At 62.5% G+C, this 17,406-nt stretch overlaps 1 protein-coding gene across 3 annotated transcripts in view; it reads left to right on the top strand.

Annotated features, from left to right (window-relative positions):
* The window catches only part of AGAP3 (ArfGAP with GTPase domain, ankyrin repeat and PH domain 3), an 81,009-nt gene extending 65,490 nt beyond the window's left edge, over nucleotides 1-15,519 (top strand). For 2 of the 3 annotated variants that reach the window (XM_065751661.1, XM_065751660.1), the window contains exons 12-18: nucleotides 280-453; nucleotides 3,195-3,356; nucleotides 11,135-11,289; nucleotides 11,698-11,788; nucleotides 12,055-12,277; nucleotides 14,064-14,319; nucleotides 14,501-15,519. In XM_065751661.1, coding sequence (XP_065607733.1) covers nucleotides 280-453; nucleotides 3,195-3,356; nucleotides 11,135-11,289; nucleotides 11,698-11,788; nucleotides 12,055-12,277; nucleotides 14,064-14,319; nucleotides 14,501-14,719 — 1,280 coding nt within the window. In that variant the 3' untranslated portion in view covers nucleotides 14,720-15,519. The remainder of the gene's footprint in view (nucleotides 1-279; nucleotides 454-3,194; nucleotides 3,357-11,134; nucleotides 11,290-11,697; nucleotides 11,789-12,054; nucleotides 12,278-14,063; nucleotides 14,320-14,500) is intronic. The other variant, XM_065751662.1, reaches the window with a different exon arrangement.
* Nucleotides 15,520-17,406: the final 1,887 nt, after the last annotated feature.

Here is a 17,406-nt window from a genome sequence, read left to right as displayed (position 1 = left end):
GCGGGGCGGTGGGTGGGTGCCTGCTGGTGCAGGTGCTCGTTGCCGTGGTGGGGACCAGGCCAGGCGAAGGACTGCAGAGCCGAGCTGAAGCGGGGCTGCGTGCTGGGACCCCCGGCCGAGCATCTGAGCGTGCCGTGCTGGGCACCTGCACGGTGCTGACCTCCAGGAGAAGAGGGCCGGAGCAGCCCTGGTGCCGGGCAGCGGCACGCAGCGGCATCGGGCGCACAGCTCTGCCCCAGGCGGCCCTCGGCTCGCGCTGACCTGGCGGCTCTCTTGCAGGCGCCCCACATTCCGCCAGCAGCACCTCCCTGCACTCGGAGCGCTCCGTCAGCGGCATCAACCTGGTGGGCTTCAGCTCCAAGCCCGACGGCATGCACCAGCGCTCCTACTCTGTCTCCAGCGCCGATCAGTGGAGCGAGGCCATGGCGCTGCCCGGCGCCTGCCCCAACCCCGGTGAGTGGCACTGCGGCCCCGCGGGGCTGCGGGAGGTTCTGTGGGGTGGGCCCAGGCGAGGGGCAGCCCGCGCTGGGGGCAGTCGAGGCTGCCCTTCTTGCCTGCCCGCTCCAGGTTTTGGGGCGGCGGAACCCAACGCGGCGATTCCGTCCTCTGTGTGCACACCACGGCCCCCCCCGCGCCCGCCCGCCCCGCGATGTTTCAGGACAGTTGAGTGAATTAAAATAATTCATACATTTCCCAACGTAGCCACTTTGCCGAATTGGAAAATAAATGCTTTTGTGCTGCATTCATCACTCCTTCGTTCCTGGCTCTGCCGCCGCACTAAAAAAGCAGTTAAATGCACATCAAGAGTGGAGGAGCCATTTCCATGCCTGCTCGCCCCTTGTAGTTCTCATTAGCGCGGCTGCCGCCCCCCCGCGCGGTCCCAGGGGCTTTCGCAGTTTAAAGAGAGCCTCTTTATGATCATTACCGGAGTCCGACTGTGCGGGCGCCATTTGCAGCTGAGGAGGCTCCTCATTTGTAACTGTGAAAAACTATCAATTTCAGCGCGCCTGATGCAGCGGCTCCATCATTGGCCCCATCAGCTCCCTGCTGGAAGCGAATTAATCAGACTGTTACTGCTGATGGGGCAGCGCGGCGACGGCAGCGGAAGGGCGCAGCTCTGAGCAGTAATGTGCTCAGATCCCCCCACCCCGCGCCCTGGACGCGGAGCGGCCGTGCTGGGGATGGGGTCCGCGCTGAGCGCTGCCCCGGCACGGCCCCGCTGTGCTGCAGCACCGTGCCCACGGCCGGCGGGGAGCGGGGCCTCTGCTCAGAGCCAGGGGTCCCGAGACCGCTCCGGGAGAGCCGTGCGGTCACAGAGTGGCTGTGTTGGAAGGGACCCCCCTGCCCCCGCCACCTCCAAGGGCTGAGTGCCCCCACCCGCTCAGGCTGCCCGGGGCCCATCCGTGGCTTTGGGCACCTCCAGGGATGGGGCACCCACGTTTCTGAGCGGCGCTGCCTGGGGCCTCCCTGCGGAGATTCCTCCCTGCGCCCAACCCACATCTCCCCTCTTAGTTTCAAGCTATTCCCGCAGGTCCTCCTCCACGTGCAGGTGAGCTGCTGAGGAGGGCTGCACAGCTGACGCAGGCATCGCCCCAGCACTGTCGGTGTTCAGCATTTATGGCCCGGGGGCACTCAGCTGCTCTGGGGAAGCACCCAGGAGCATCTGCTTGTGCACGTGGGGGGGGGTCCGTGATGAGATGGGGAGCTGGAGACCCACGGGTGGGCTGGAGGAGCTCTCTGCTGTGCCGCTGGGTAATAGGAAGAGAGGTACATCTCTGGGGGGAGCGTTGCCCCTCCTGCCCCCTCCCCATCCCACCAGGGCCCTCCAAGCCCCCAGCCCCAGTGCTGTGCCGTGGTCTGTGGGGCAGTGCAGAGAGCACGTGGTGGTGATGGCTGCTGTGCAGCGGGGGCACAGGGTCAGTGCAGGCTGTGGGCACCCCACACCCCCGAGGTATGGCACAGCCCAGGGTGTGGGAGCAGGCGGACAGTGCTGGGGGGACGCACCACGGTCCCTCAGGTGGGAAAGTTCATGTCCCCGCAGAGCTGGGCTGGGGGGTGGGAGGCATCTCACACCTGCTGCAGGCACTGCCCTGCCAAACAGCAGAGGTAATTTATATCCATAAAGCGGGGTCTGATCTTATTAGATTTATCTCTCTCAATTGCCAAGGGTGAGCTATTTCCCCGTGGATTAATAGCAGGAGGAACACCCCACTCGTGTGTGTCAGATCCAGCAGGAACCGGGGACGGCAGAGCTGTGACACCACGTCCCGTCCTGGCCACGCAGTCGGGGCTCACGGGGACACCCTGAGCACTGTGCAGGGCAGCGGGGACGGAGCGGTGCCGCGGGCACACCGAGGCAGGAGCACATTTCAGAGAGGGTTAACCGTGCAGCGAGGGCTCCTGCGCCTCGTTGCCTTCCCCGGAGTCTGCATTTTTATGCTGATTGGAAGCCTGCGCTGTGTGTGCTGCTGAAATTGAATGTCAGGCTTTTGATTTTGTTGCTGGTCTCTAATGAAATTTGACATTTAATGGTGAGTGCAGCGGCAGCGTGTGTGTGTGTGATCGGAGCTTGATTAGCGCGCTCTAATTGACAGTAATTAGGCAGCTCCCTGATTGTTTCTAATTCTGCTATTAATTGTAAGGAACAGTATGATTGAGGATAAATTTGGTGCGTTGCTGCTGGGGATGCAGCTTCTTCAGCTCCATATCGGGAGCCTATGGAGACCATTGCGCTCGGGTTCCTGAGCGTGGCAACCCCTCATCTGCGAGGCAGTGCGGGGAGCGGTGCTGCGGAGCGGGGCTGTGGTCTGCACCTGGGGGCATGCTGCCCCGTCCCTTCCCAAGCACAGGCATCGCCCCACCTGGTGCCTGTGCACGTCCCATCCGCCCAAGTGCTGGCAGCGACCCTCGGCAGCCCCCCGAGGTGAGTTCCCAAGCAGTGTGCCCAGGGTGACCCCACACAGGGGCGCACACAGGCCCCCCCACGCTGAGACCCGCAAAGGGACTCAGCACAGAGACCTGCCGGCCCCAAACCGTCCCAGTGCTGAGCAGTGCAGATCCTGCCCTGTCTGCGGGTCGGGGCTGAGCAGCCGCAGCCAGGCAGAGCACCGCTGCTGCCCCCTGGACCCTTGGGCATCCCTGGAAGGAGCTGCCACCGTCCCACCCTACATCATTTTCTCTCTCTTTGTCCGTAGCGAACGGCACTGCCGATTCCCTCAGCTCCAACCCCAACATCTCCACCGCCGCCAGCCCCAAGCTGGAGCCGCCCCCGTCGCCGCATGCCAACAGGAAGAAGCACCGCAGGAAAAAGAGCACGGGGACGACGCGGGCCGACGGGCCCAGCACGGCGGCAGAAGGTACGCAGCCTCTGCTCCACAGCGCGGGGACACCGCGGCCCGGGGCGCTCCCGCCCAACTCGTTGGTGCCTCTTCTGGGAGCGGTCACCCCCGGATCGGCCCGTGGTGCCCCAGCTGCGGTGCAGCAGGACTGCCATCGTGCTGCTGTGCACACGTAGCAGTAGTGGTGATGACGGGCTGTCTTCGAGCCATGCAGGAGCTGTGCACACACTGCCGCAGCATCTTGTGCTCGTCCCTCTGCCACACTCCCACCATTTGATGCCCTGCTGCTGTGCCTCAGGGTGAGGGCCTTCAGAGACGTTCTCCTGCTGCAGGGCTCTGGAGCTGCTGGGTGCTGAGGGCTTCTGTTCCCTGAAGCAGAGCCTGAGCTGCTCGGGGCTGTGTGACGGGCAGGGATCAGTGCAGCACACGGCTCGTAGGGCCTGCGCCTGTGGTTGGCCTCTGCAGAGTGCCGTGCTCAGGCACTGGTACTCAGCATCAACTCAGCATCACCTGAGGTTTCTGTGTCCTGCGGCTGTCAGTGAGCTGCGGGAAAACAACTGAGGGAGAGGTTCTGGTGGCTGAAGAGGAGGGGCTGAGAGCAGGCGTTGGAGCAGAGCTGGCTGTAACTCAGGGCTGAGAGGTCCGTCCTACACCCAGGGCAGCTGCAGCCCTGCAGCTGTGGCTGCTGCGCTTGAACAGCTTTGTCACCCACCCTCGGGAAGCGTCCTGGTGTTGGTCTGCAGGGGCATTCAGCAGCTCTGGTTTCTTGCGTACTGCAGCTGATTTTCACCTGAGTGACACCGCATTTGGGAAGGACTTTCCCTTCCAGTGTTTGATTCGGGCACCTCGAGCATCATTCGGGTCTGTAACGTGCACTGGATGTCTCATGGCAAGCAAGAAGTGTTGTTGTACATGCATCTTCTTAGACCAGTGCATGCTTAGCTGTGGTGGGGGTGATTCATGGGCACTTCGCTGTCCTTCCCCACGTCTGCAGCTCTCCCAGCGCCGTCGCAAACAGAGGGAGGCACATTCTGTGCATGGGCTGTCGGAGTGCAGTGATGTGAGCAGGCAGTGCTGTGGTCCACCTGGTCACTGATACTGTGAGGGGCTTGGAGGTACTGAAGCATCGTAGGAAATATCCCAAAGAGGCCCTGGGGCTGATGGCTGTGTTTGTGATGCAGACGTGAAAGCTTTCAGCTCGCCAGGATGAGGGGTGGGACGTGCAGGGGTGGAGGGCTGCTGTTATCGGTGCCCACGGAGCAGTCTGGTCCTGGAGTGCTGCACAGCGGGTTGTGGCATAAAAGTGTAGAGGCAAAGGTCTGAAACTGTGCAAAACTGAATACAATTAGTGGAGAGAGTAATTAAAAATGGGCACATTTTGGTGAGCCGCAGCTCAGAGCTTCACAGTTACATGAACTGCTTGTCCAGGAGATGTGTTGGTCCCACAGCTCTCTGCCCTCTGCCCCGAGTGGGGGCACAGCTGCTGTCACCCCATGTCTGCGTCCGAGCCTGTCCCATCCTCTGCCATCTCACAGGAAGCTCTGCAGACACATGCCCACCCTTGTCTTCCCTCGCTGTTGGCAGTGTCCTCGAGAGGTGGAGTGATGGGAACCAGGCATGGTGACGGGCAGTGCCACGCAGTGTATGAGGGCATCGAGTGCCCCCTGCTGTCCCCTGCCCTGCTCCCTGCCCCAGTGCTGTGCTGTGAGGTGGTACCCCGCTCTGCCTCGGGACCATGGAGTCAATGCAGAACCCTGACAGCTGTTGGAGCAGTGGCATTTTTTCCTGCTACGTGCATTGCTTCACACTGATCGTGTAGAACGTTGTTTGCCGGGGAGGTGTCAGCTGCTGACTTGGTTTGTCACTGTGCGGAGCCTGCAGGCCGTGGCACCAGGGCAGAGCGTGCTGCTCCCTGCAGCCATGCTGCGTGCAGCTCTGGGGCTGTGAGCTCTTGGCTCCAGCTCCATCCTTTGTGGCAAACTGCTGTTATCCACCTTGGGGACGGCTCTGGGGAGTGCCCCCCGTGCTCCATACGAATGGGAGAGCCGAGGCATTCCTTTTCATGGAAGCACAGCTTGGAAGGGACCTCGCAGCCCACCCTGCTAACATGGGGCTGAAGCACTGGCCCTGCAGCACGAGGCCCATCCCCAGGACCCGCAGCCCTGGGGAGGTGGGGGCAGGGCTGGGGTCTGTGTGCTGAGGGCCATAGTGAGCGCTGGGCTGCAGCCTCAGCCAGGTCACTGTGTGGCTCTGTGTCAGAAGCCACACCAGCAGCGAGCAAACCAGAGTGATGAGCCTCCGTGTGAGGTCCCATCCCCATGTCCTGATGCCTGCACTCAGTTCCAGGGCTGAACCTGGGCTCAGCACTGCCCCATGTTGTGGGCATGGCTGATGTCACAGACAGTGTCCGTGTGGCTGAGTCTTCACTGCATCTTTTTTAGCTGCTTGTGTACATTTACCAGCGGTACTTTCACAGCAGGATCACCCAAGCTCTTTGCTTTCACACAGCTTGTGTGGTGAAAGTGTGAAACTGCTGTGCAGAGTGGGGCTGCAGCGCTCTGTGTCCGAGCCAGCATCCCCCAGTGCTGCTCCTGCTGGGGGTGGGACACGGGGGAGCGTGGGGACAACGCAGAGGATGGCTCCAGAAGCAGTGCCACTGCACAGGACCCGGCAGAGCCCCACTGTGAGACCCTGCGGGTGGGTGTGAGCAGCAGGGGAGGGCCAGGAGCTGCTGCCGGCCCCAACCTGAGTGTGCCAGGCACGCGGCTCAGGTGAGCATCCTGGGAAAGTTGGTGAGGTCTGGGGATAAATTGCCATCGGTTTATCTCATTTAGGAGGTAATCAGAGCTGGGGACGTGCGGAGCAATTGAATCTTAGTTGTTCTGAAGTATCATAAATCAAACGAGCTGTTGCTTTTTTACATGGGCGCATGTTAAAGAGAGCGCGGTGTCAGGCTGCTAGGGAGCATCAGCAAAGTGTGGCAGGCGTGCTGCCGGGCTGTCACCGAGCGGAGCAGTGCCGCGTGGGAGCACCGCGCTGCCGGCAGCGCTGGGGATGGCTCAGCCAGGAACGGCACTGCAGCACGCCGGGAGCCGGGCTGGGCTGCGTGCCCCGCGGGGACACAGAGTGCCGTGGGCAGCAGTGCCCATCCCGGGCAGCTGAGCCCTGTGCCGCCCTCGCGCCCGCACTGTGGCTCTGTTTGGTGGCCGTGAGTCGGTGGAGCACCTTCGTGACGCTCCCTGCACCAGCATCCCTGCGGCTGCCACAGCTCCAGGGATAATGAACTTCTCATGTGCTTAAAGAGTGATGCAGGGTGCATGGCGAGAAGCTGACAGCCCCTTAATGTGCTGCTCAGCGGCGGCCAAACGACGCGGTTTTGTCTTTGTTTTTTAGTTTTAAAACCCATGGGAAATTGATGGCCAGTAAAGAGTTGTGTTGGGGCGCGGTGCGTGATTAATGCCAACTGTCAGCGGCTGTCGGGGCCAACGGTGGAGAGCTGCAAGCATGGGGCTGAGCTGTGAACACAGGGCTAAACTGCAGGCACAGGGCTGGGCTGTGAACGTGGGGCTGAGCTGCGAGCACGGGGCTGAACGGAGGGAACGGGGCTGAGCCGTGCTCACTGCAGTGCTGGGCTCTCAGTGCCACGCTCAGCCCCTGCCCGCCCCACGCAGTGCAGTGTGTGCATGGGATCGCCCTGTTGGTGCCCTGGAGCCACACATGCTGCCTTCATTTCCTGCACCATGCTCTCAGATTGACAGCCCCAGTCTGTGGGCACCTTCAGTGCCACTCCATGCATCCCTGAGGAGCACCATCCAGTCCTGGCTGTGCCTGCTCAGCTGCCTTCGTTGTCGTTCCCCACTATACATTCAGTGCCCCAGGATGCATGCTCTTTCCCAGCTGAGTTTGCACACCTCTGTGGATGACAGTGCATAGAGCCCCAAAGCCCCACTGTCCCCAGCTCCTCTGTCCCCAGCCCCACGTGTCCCTTGAGCATGGCAGAGCAGGGCAGGGCAGGGCAGGGAATGGCATGGCAGGGCAGGGCAGGGCATGGCAGGGAATGGCAGGGCAGAGAATGGCAGGGCAGGGCAGGGAATAGCAGGACAGGGCAGGGAATGGCAGAGAATGGCAGGGCAGGGCAGGGAATGGCAGGGCAGGGCAGAGCCAGTGTGGGGTATGGCATGGCAGGGCAGGGCAGGGAATTGCAGGGCAGGGAATGGCAGGGCAGGTGCCAGCTCAGTGTGGGGGTATGGAGGACTCTCAGGCTCAGGGCTGGGAGCGCTGCGGGGTCTCCATAGCAATGTTGTGCAGCTCTCCTGGCGGCTCGTCACTGTGGAGGAGCCCGTCCCCATTGCACTAATACAGGTTAGGAATATTGGGTTTAATGATCTGCAAAATGAGGAGGCAGCGAGCTGACATTTACGAATGGTGCTGCATCCTTCTCTTCCCAGACGCCTGCTAATTTGTTGATATCCCAAACACCTCATAATGATGTGGTACAGTGGCAGCTTGCAAACAAGCATCCCGGGGCTGGGGACCCGGCTGCCCGCTCCTGGGCACCGCGGGAGCTCAGCAGCAGAAGAGCAGGGCTGTGGGCTGGGGGCTCCCAGGGGGGCACAGCCCAGGGGAGCAGTCCTGCTGCTGGGTAGTGCCACCTCCTGGGCTGCCCATGGGGGCCCTGCAGGGCACTGCTGTGCTCTGCTGTTCTGCACCGCTGCAGCATTGGTCTGAGCCCTCCCCAGCGGGACGGGTCCGGGTGCTAAAGCTGCCCATAGGTACCAGTTCTGCTCAGATCCCCCTGCTGAGAGCTGGCTGAATAGGCCTCGGCAATGCCTTGGCATGAGCTGTAGGTGCTTTGGGAGTCGTTGCTCACCCTTCTCTCTGTGCTGCTTCCACCTCCAGTGTCCCTGCTGCAAAGTGCCAATGCCATCTCTGTGCTCCACTGGGCAGCTCTACTGTGGGCAGCTCTGCTCTGCAGCACTGTGGACAGCTGTTTCCTCCCAGGGCTGTGTGTACCGTGGGGGTGGGGACAGTGAGTCCCCGAGGGCCAGTTGCTCGCAGGAGCCCCCATCCTGCTCAGCGTGGTGACGTGGCTGCTTCCCGTGTCTGAGTGCTGCATGCCCTGCCCCGTCCTGGCACTGTGCGATGCCCTCGTTAATTTTGCTCTCATTTGGAGCGCTCACTGCCGGGCAGCGTTGGAGCGGGGTCGGGGGGGTTAACGCCCATTAGCAGAGCCGCATTGTGCCGAGCTCTGCTCAGCAGCTCTTCACGGAGTTCAGTCTTTAAAACATCATCAAAAAATCATCAAGAGGGAGAGAGGCGAACTCCTTCATTTCCACTGCCCACTAATTCTAATGGAGCTGCATAATGGACTCCCACCAGTGCCCCACGGTCCGGGAGCGGGGAGAGGATGGGAGATGGGTGCTGCACCAGCCCTGGGACAGCCCTCCAGTCACCCCACAGCCATCACTGCCATCCCACTGCCATCCTGCAGCCACCCCCGAGCCCCTCAAGAGCTCCGTCCCCGCCGCGCTGCCCCGAGATGCTGCAGGGAGTCGTGGTGCTTTCCCTTGCAGGAAGGAGCCCGCGATGGAAGCGGAGCAGCCGCCCTTTGTTCGCTCTTGGCGGGCTCTGTGGGAGCTGCGGCCCTTTGTTCAGCGCTGGGCTGGAATCCGCGCGGCACAAAGGACGGACTGTGGTCCGGCAGCGTGCACAAGGAGTGGCTGTGGTGCTGGGATAGGGCTGCTCGGCTGCGGGATGCCCCCGGGTGAGGATGTCCCCAGATCCCCAGCGGTGTCACCTGTCTGCCCGGGAGCCCGAGACCCCAATCTCAGAGCAGCCCCAGAAGCGGGTGGGCACCGCAGGGCAGGCGTGTGCTGCCCCAGCTCTGCTGGTGCAGGAGGGTTTGGGCTGCAGTGGTGCTCTGTGCAGAGGTACTGAACAGCAAGAGAAAAGAACGGGGCTGATGTTTTTGAGCTAGCATTGGCCATCCCTGGACTTGTGCAGTGAATCCCTCAGGGTCAGAGGTTCACTGACCGCAGGGTTTTGTGGTGTCCACCCTGGGGCTGAGAGCTGGAGGGCAGAGCTGTGCAGAGCATCGTTTCCTGTTAGGCAAAGGGCAGCAGAGAGGGGACAAACCCAGCAGCGTGACTGCTGGCACCCACTGCCTCACCCCGTGCTGCCCCGCACCTCCCATCTCTGTGGGAGAAGGGCAATGCTGGTGGCTTTCCCCAGAGGCAGTGCCAGCTGAGTGCAGGGTGCAGTGCACGGAGCAGTGTCCCCATCCCTGCTGGGGCTGCTCCATCTTTCCAGGGTCTGTTGGTGTGGGACCGGGCCCTGGATTCCTGACCCCATCCGTGCTCCCAACCCCAGCAGGTGCTGCTGGGCTCTGCGCAGGGTGCAGCACAGAGAGCAAGCTGGCTCTCACTGCGTGTTTTACTCTCCGAAGGAGTGCAGGACCCTGAGCTGTGTGAGGAGCATGGCACTGCACCGTGGCACAGGGATGATGTTTACCTTCATGTTGTTTGGAGTGAGGGCTGAGCTGTGCAGAAGGAGCAACAGAGCTGTGAGTGCTGCTTAACGCCAGCACTGATCCTCCAAAGAAGGTGTGAGCCTGGAAGGGGACACAGCTGTCCCTCCCCTCAGCAGCAGCCATGGGGCACGTGCATGGGCACAGCCACGTCCAGCCCCAGAGCTGCCCAGCAGCTCACTGTCCACACAGTGGGGAGGTGGGCTCTGGCCAGCAGCCCCCAACCTCCCGCTGCCCTCCCTGAGGCAGAGCCCCCCCCAGCTGTGTGTCAGGACCTGCTCACCCCCCCAGGCACAGTCCTGAACCGGGCCCTGGGCCCCGAGCTGCCTCCGGAGCCATGCGGTTGACTCTGCTTTTAATAGAGAGCTGGGAAGGCACATTATGGAGATGAGGGTGTTATTTGCATAACGCTAATTAGGTAATTACAAATCATTTTGCTATGAGCTGAAGCGTGTGCTGTGACATAACGTTTATTAGTCATTCCATTCAGGCCCCGCTTAGTTAAGTCATTTACTGCACTAACTACCGGAGTTGGCAATGAGAGGTGGGTGCAGCGCTGCTGGGGCGGTGCTCCCGGCACAGACTGAGCCCTGCATGGGTTGGGAAGGCAGTGCAGAGAGCCCAGCAGTGACCTGGGGGAGACCAGTCCAGCTTTTGTTGTTATGGGGTCTTTTCCTTATGTGCAGGGCCCCGAGACACTCAGGCAGGTGCTCAGCGTCCCCCTGCTGCAGCTCAGTGTGGGGGTGCTCCGCACCACCCCTGAGCCCGGCCTGCCCCGGGAGGGATGGCCATACCCAGCCTGTGGGGGTCCCCAAAAATATCTCTCCGAAGGAATTGGATCTCGCGTGTTTACAGCAAGAGAAAGGCTTTGATAATGGGGTGCATCTTTTGGGGCTACTGCGGGGTGTGGACACTGTGCTGTGTAGGGCAGCCCTGGGGACGATGGGTCCTCAGAGGGGCTGCTTCCATTGGCAGCAGCTTTCTCCAGGGAGCAGGAGGTGAGGTGCATGGAGAGCAGGGCTCCAGCAGCTCACAGGCCCACGGTGTTCTTGTGTTTCACAGCCCAGGGCGATAGGGAACGTGGCTGCAGCTGCTGGTTCGTGGCAGAGGAAGCGTGCCCAGGCAGAGCTGTGCAGCAGTGCTGGGCTGGCTTGGACCCCCGGGTCCCCCTGCATGTCTTGCCCGTGCCCCCCTTGGGTCAGCACTGTCCCTGCCATGCCTGCTTCCCACCAGGCACAACCCTGACCGTGCCACCACCTTTCTTCTGCAGAGCCAGACGAGCCCTTCGAGTTCATCATCGTGTCCCTGACGGGCCAGACGTGGCTCTTTGAGGCCTCGACATCGGAGGAGCGGGAGCTCTGGGTGCAGGCCATTGAGAGCCAGATCCTGGCCAGCCTGCAGGGCTGCGAGAGCAGCAAGAACAAGGTAAGGGCGGCCTCATGCTGCCTCACTCCTCCTCTTTGGTGCCCTCTTTGCTGCATCCACACCTGCCTTGGGCTGAATCCGTCCTCATCTCTCTGCTCCAGTCAGGTTTTGTCCCATTCCTGTGGAACTCCCTCTCTGCATTCCCATCACCTCTCTGGGTTCCCTCCCCAGCTCGGCTGTGCCCCATGGAGCCCTCACACCCTGCTCTGCCCCTCGGGGAGCCCTGTTCCTTCTGGCCCCAGCCCCTGCCCCCCAGCTCCCCCCCAGATCTCTCCAGGGTTCAGGAACCCTGCACTGCTCATCCCCGGAGCACAGCACTGGGGCTCCCAGTGGCCCTGGGGTGGAGGTGCAGGGGGTGGCCCAGAGGACGCTGTGGGACCACCTGAGGTTGCTGTGGTGTTGTTGCAGGCACGGCTGGGCAGCCAGGGAGATGCACAGGCCATGCAGGCAGTGCGCACCGCACGGGGAAACAGCTTCTGCGTGGACTGTGACGCTCCCAGTAAGGAACAGCGTGCTGGGGGGAATGGGGGAATGGGCGGTACACCACCACCTCCTTGACCCCAGGGGGACTTGTGCTGTCCCCTCCACGGGGACCCAGTCCTTAGAGGTGGGGAGGGCCCTGTGGGATTGACCCCTCTGCCCTGCTGATCCCTGGGGTCCTCGCCCCTGTGCCACTGGGATGCCTGGGAGGGTCTGAGGGGTGACAGGAGGGGACATGCCAATGTGCCCATGCTGGCCGCGCCCCTCTGATGTCACCTCCTGCAGATCCTGACTGGGCAAGCCTGAACCTGGGTGCCCTCATGTGCATCGAGTGCTCTGGGATCCACCGCAACCTGGGCACGCACCTGTCCCGCGTGCGCTCGCTGGACCTGGACGACTGGCCCGGAGAGCTGCTCACCCTGATGGCCGCCATCGGCAACGCGCTGGCCAACGCTGTCTGGGAGGGTGCTGTGGAGGGGTACCCCAAACCCACCCCCGACAGCAGCCGGTAAGGGGACGGGCAGGCAGGGACACTGCTCACAGCTGCACCGCGGGGTCCGAGGGCACGCAGGGAGGTGGGGAGCAGTCAGCAGAGACACTCAGCTGTGCCAGCGGCAGCGTCCTGCCTGCTCTCAGGATGTCACAGCATCATGGAGTCACAGAATGGTTTGGGTTGGAAGGGGCCTTTAAGATCATCCCGTTCCAGCCCCTGCTGTAGGCAGGGACACCTCCCACCAGACCAGGTTGCTCACAGCCCCATCCAGCCTGGCCTTGAGTGCTTGCAGGGAGAGGACATCCAAAACCTCACTGGGCAGCCTGTTCCAGTATCTCACTGCCCTCACAGTAAGGAATTTCTTCCTAATATCTAGTCTGTATCTACCCTATTCTAGTTCAAAGGCATTTCCCCTGGTCCTGTCATTACCTGCCCTAATAAAACGTTCCCCATCTTTCCTGTACGCCCCTTCAGGCCCTGGCAGCCTGCTGTAAGGTCTCCCAGGAGCTTTATCTTCTCCGTGCTGTAGAGCCCCAGCTCTCCCAGCCTGTCCTCACAGGAGAGGTGCTCCAGCCCTCTGCTCGCCTTCATGGCCCTGCTCTGGACCCACTCCTGCAGCTCCTTGTCCTTCTTGTGCTGGGGGCTCCAGAACTGGACACAGCACTCAGTGACGCAGTGAGCACAGAATCACGGAGTGGTTTGAGTTGGAAGGGACCTCTAAAGGCCATCTCTCCCAACTCCCCACAGTGCACAAGGACACCCACAGCTCCATCAGGTGCTGAGTGCCTGCTCCTCTGGCCTTGAGTGCTTCCAGGAGTGGGGCACCCCTCTGGGCAGCGTGTGCCAGCACCTCATTGTAAACAGCTCCTTCCTTATATCCAGTTTACATTTCCCCTCCTTTTATTTGAGACCATTTCCCCTTGTCCTGTCATGACAGACCCCACTAAAAGGTCAGTCCCATTCTTTCCTGTAGTGTCTGTTTAATTAACAAAGGGCCACTCCCAGCTCTCCCCGCAGCCCTCTCTTGTCCCTTCCCAAGGAGAGTGCTGTCCCGCCCGCAGGGCTCGTGTCCACACGCTGGCTGCAGGAGCCCAGCTGGCTGCGAGGCAGAAGGGGTTAACAGACACTTGGCAGCGCCTGTGGGTCTCAGGGGTGCGTCCCTTTCAGGCCCTTGTCTGTCCCTATCGGAGCGCCTCTGCTGTCACTCATCCCAACAAGAGCCCATTCTGCCGCTTATCAACGGATAAGAGCGGGTCAGGGGGCGGCGGCAGTGAGCATGCTCAGCGCGGGGCATTGATGGCCGCCCGCCAGATGCAGATGGATAGAATGGCAGCAGATAGCGGCGGCACGGCGCGCATCGATCCGGCGGCCCCACGGCCCCGGCGGGACGGACGCTGCCACAGCCTTTGTTGGCTGCAGGAGACGGCAGCAGCGATAACACTCCCACGCCGTGCGCAGCAGCACGGCCCTCCCTGCTGCCCGCGGGCTGCGGGACGGGGCAGGCCGCCCCTGTGCTGGCACGGTGCGAGCGGGCAGGGAGCGTGGGGCAGGGCGTGGGGGGGCCTCAAGGGGTCACTCTGCAGGATGATGGTGGTAGTGGTGGGTGCGCGCTCCTACCCGACCTCCAGGTGCCCGGGGGTGCACAGAGCCCCACTGACAGCCATAGCGTGGCACTGCGAAGGACCGTGCAGTGGTGTCTGCGCATGGCACACAGGGGATGCTGAGGGGGCAGTGCTGGTGGACGCACCCCGTGGCACAGCCCAGGTGTGTTGGCACAGCCGTGGCACTGTTCCCCCCGCAGGGAGGAGAAGGAGCGCTGGATCCGCGCTAAGTATGAGCAGAAGCTGTTCCTGGCGCCGCTGCCGCAGTCGGACATCCCGCTGGGGCAGCAGCTGCTGCGGGCGGTGGTGGAGGACGACCTGCGCCTGGTGGTGACGCTGCTGGCACACGGCACCAAGGAGGAGGTCAACGAGACGTACGGGGACGGCGACGGCCGCACGGCGCTGCACCTCTCCTGCGCGATGGCCAACGTGGTGTTCACACAGCTGCTCATCTGGGTAAGGCCGCGGCGCAGCACCCGCGCTCAGGCTGGCGGGGCTGCCCCTCGGGTGTCTGCTCCCTTGGGTTCCCCCCAGCCCGGCAGCAGTGCCCTGGGCGCTGCTCGTGCCCCACCTCCAATGCCACGGAGGCCGCCGTGTGCCGTGGGTGCCGCTGACGGCCGCTTTCTGTCCTGCACAGTACGGGGTGGACGTGAAGAGCCGGGACGCCCGGGGCCTGACCCCGCTGGCCTACGCGCGGCGTGCGGGCAGCCAGGAGTGCATCGACATCCTGCTGCAGCACGGCTGTCCCAGCGACGGTGCCACGCTGACCCCCAGCCTGCCCCGCCGCAACGCCAACGCCAACAACAACACCGCCGCCGTGCCGCCCGAGCTCAGCGCCGGCCCCAGCGCCGTGTAGCTCCCCGCAGAGGGTCGAGGGCTGTTCCCTGTGTGCCCCCCCATGGACCTTCGCTCCAGCTGTGCTGTGCCCACGTCCTGGGGGCTCTGCGGCTGAGGGGGACCTGTGCAGGCCCAGCAGTGTCTGCGTGCAGAGGGTACTCCGGATGGGGACTCAGTAGCCCTTTCTCATGACCGGTACAGGGGGAGGAGAGACAGTTCCTTTGTGCCCCCACCACACTCATGTGTAGGCAGTGCAGGGCTGGAGGTGGGGAGGGGTGCTGCCCACCCCTGTGCAGCAGCATGCAGAGGAGCAGTGCTGCCCCTGACCCTCTGCCCTCCGTTTGGCCATGAGTTGCCCCAGAGCAGTGGAGAAGAGGGGGGCAGTGGGAGGTGTACGCTTCTTCACCACAGCCCTCTGCCCATCTCTGCTTCTGGCCATTATGGGGGGTGTCCCCTTGCTGGTACTGCCCCTCCTCCTCACTGATGCAAAGGGACTATCCCTTCCTGAAGCCCCTTGACGGACCTCTCAGCCCCACTGGTTACCAGAGGGGCAGTGGACGCTTGCCCTCGGGCCCATCTGTGTCTGACTGTCTTTGTAGAGTCACTGTCCCACCAGGTTGAAGCCCCACAGCCGTGCACAGTGCCTGCACGCCGTGGGTCCCACTGCACCGGGGCTGCTCTGTGTGAGCGGGAGAGAGGAGCGGAGCACCTGCTCTGCTTGGGGCCATCCTGCAGCTGAGCACCGGGACCCCGAGGCTTTGAGCGCTGACGAGGAACGTCTCCATCACTTGTGTATAAAGTGTACATTGGAAATATTTATATGGACACTCTGTATATAGTGTTTCTTTGCCATGAATTGCCCTGTGTGTGTTACCTGCAGCCAAGGAGATGAAGGCCAATAAAGCACCCACTTCCTGCCATCACGGCTCCGTGTGCTGCCCGGGGCTCCGTGCCTGCACTGAGGGCTCTGCTGTGCTGTTGGCACAAACCTTCAGCACTTCTTCCTTCACCAGCACTGCAGGCAGCAGTGCTGGGCCCGCAGGGGGCTGTGCCATGGCACCAGGGTGGGGTGGAAGACTGTGTGCCCCCCGGTCCTGTGTGATACCAAGAGAGCATCTTCCCCCATTTCAGGTTCCCCACTGCAGCCCCTTTCCAGCCCCACTTCTCTCTCGTGGGGCTGCCCCACTCGAGGCTGTGGGTGAGGAATGTTCCCTCCTCCAGTGCCATAACATCTTCATGTGTGCACATGTCCCGATCCCCATCCTCGTCCCTGGTGCCCCTCTTGGGCTGCCCCATGTTCTGTCTCTCCTGCCCGGGCCCTCCGCTGCCCCTGCACAGCCGCACGCGTGCCCGGCCCCGGCCTGGTGCTGGGTTTGGTTAATTTCCTGGCGACTGCATTAGTGGGAATGGAAGCCGAGGGACGGCAGCTCCTCTGGGGCCCATTAATCATCCCCCTCAGACAAGCTGCCTTGATTACAAGTGGCAAGAAATTCATTAGGGCTGCGGCTCTGACAACTTTTATCTGCGCGGCTGGATCTGACTCATTAGGCAGCCAAATTAAAGCCATGATGGGCCCTGATGAAATTCACTGCTTGTTTATCTTGTGCGATCTGATACATCTGCCCATACATCATCTCCCGTGCGGGATCCCGCCCGGCCCAGCCCCGGCACCTCCCTTCCCATCCCGCCCTGCCCCAGTCCCGCCGTGCCCCCAGTGCAGGGCTCTGCTGGCGCAGTCCTGGAGCTGGGCACAGCCCCTGGCACAGCTCTGGGCACGTTCAGCCCCCAGGGTTGGCTCTGGGGTCAGTGCTGGGGCCGTGCCCGTGGGGCCATGCGAGGACACAGCCCTGAGCAGCTCCCCCGAGTCCACACGGTGCCCATAGCGGTGCGCAGCCCCCGAGCACCGCAGCACTGCAGCTGAGTCCTGCGGCACTGACGCCCACCCCAGCATCCTGCTGGCAATGGCACCGCCAAGCTGGCACCCTGCTGCTGCCCACGGCCTGGGAGCCACGGCTGCCCCTGTGCCAACAGTGATGTGATGTGGCAGAGCTCAGATGAGGGACAAAAGCCCTCTTCCCAGCTCATGTGGGCAGCAGGGCCGTGGTGGGCAGTGAGCACTGCGGGGCAGCAGCAGGTGAAGATGCCTGTGGTCTGATGTCAGGAGGCAGGAGATGCCCCGTTGCTGCCTGCCTGCTGTCACCCTGCAGTGCTGTCCTCAGTGCAGTCCCTGTGGGCTGTCCCCTTGCACCCATCACTGCTGAGCTCCTGGGTGCCTGCATGCAGTTATCAGAGCTCGGGAAGGCAGGGGGTCGGGGTTTTGTCTCCAGGGGCTGTGCCCCACAGCTTCTGCTGCCCCACAGCCTGGAGGTGCTCCAGGATGCTTGGGGGCTGGAGATGGAGCTCTGGAGAGTGGCCCAGCTGCCCCAGCAGAAAACACGGGTGTCTTACATCCCAAGTATTGACACCAAACCTGTGCTGTGCCGGGGTGAGGCACAGTCCTGGCTGCACTGCTGGGGCTGCAGCAGCACATCTCAGCACAGCCAGGTCTGCACGCTTTGGGATCTCCGTAAGGCACAGAGCTGTGCAGGACAGGTGGCTGCAGTGTCAGCACACCCCCACCGCAGCCCTTCGCCAGGTTTGCCCCAGCAGTGGTTCTGTAGTGTTGATGAGGTGCCCGCACAGATGCACGCCGCAGGGTCTGGCACA

This window comes from Cyrtonyx montezumae, unplaced genomic scaffold, assembly GCF_038088225.1.
Source record: "Cyrtonyx montezumae isolate F1298 unplaced genomic scaffold, pur_monq_1.0 scaffold_79, whole genome shotgun sequence".
NCBI classification, from domain to species: Eukaryota; Metazoa; Chordata; class Aves; order Galliformes; family Odontophoridae; genus Cyrtonyx; species Cyrtonyx montezumae.
The sequence above is the reverse complement of the archived record's forward strand: the minus strand, read 5'-3'. Positions and strand labels throughout refer to the sequence as shown.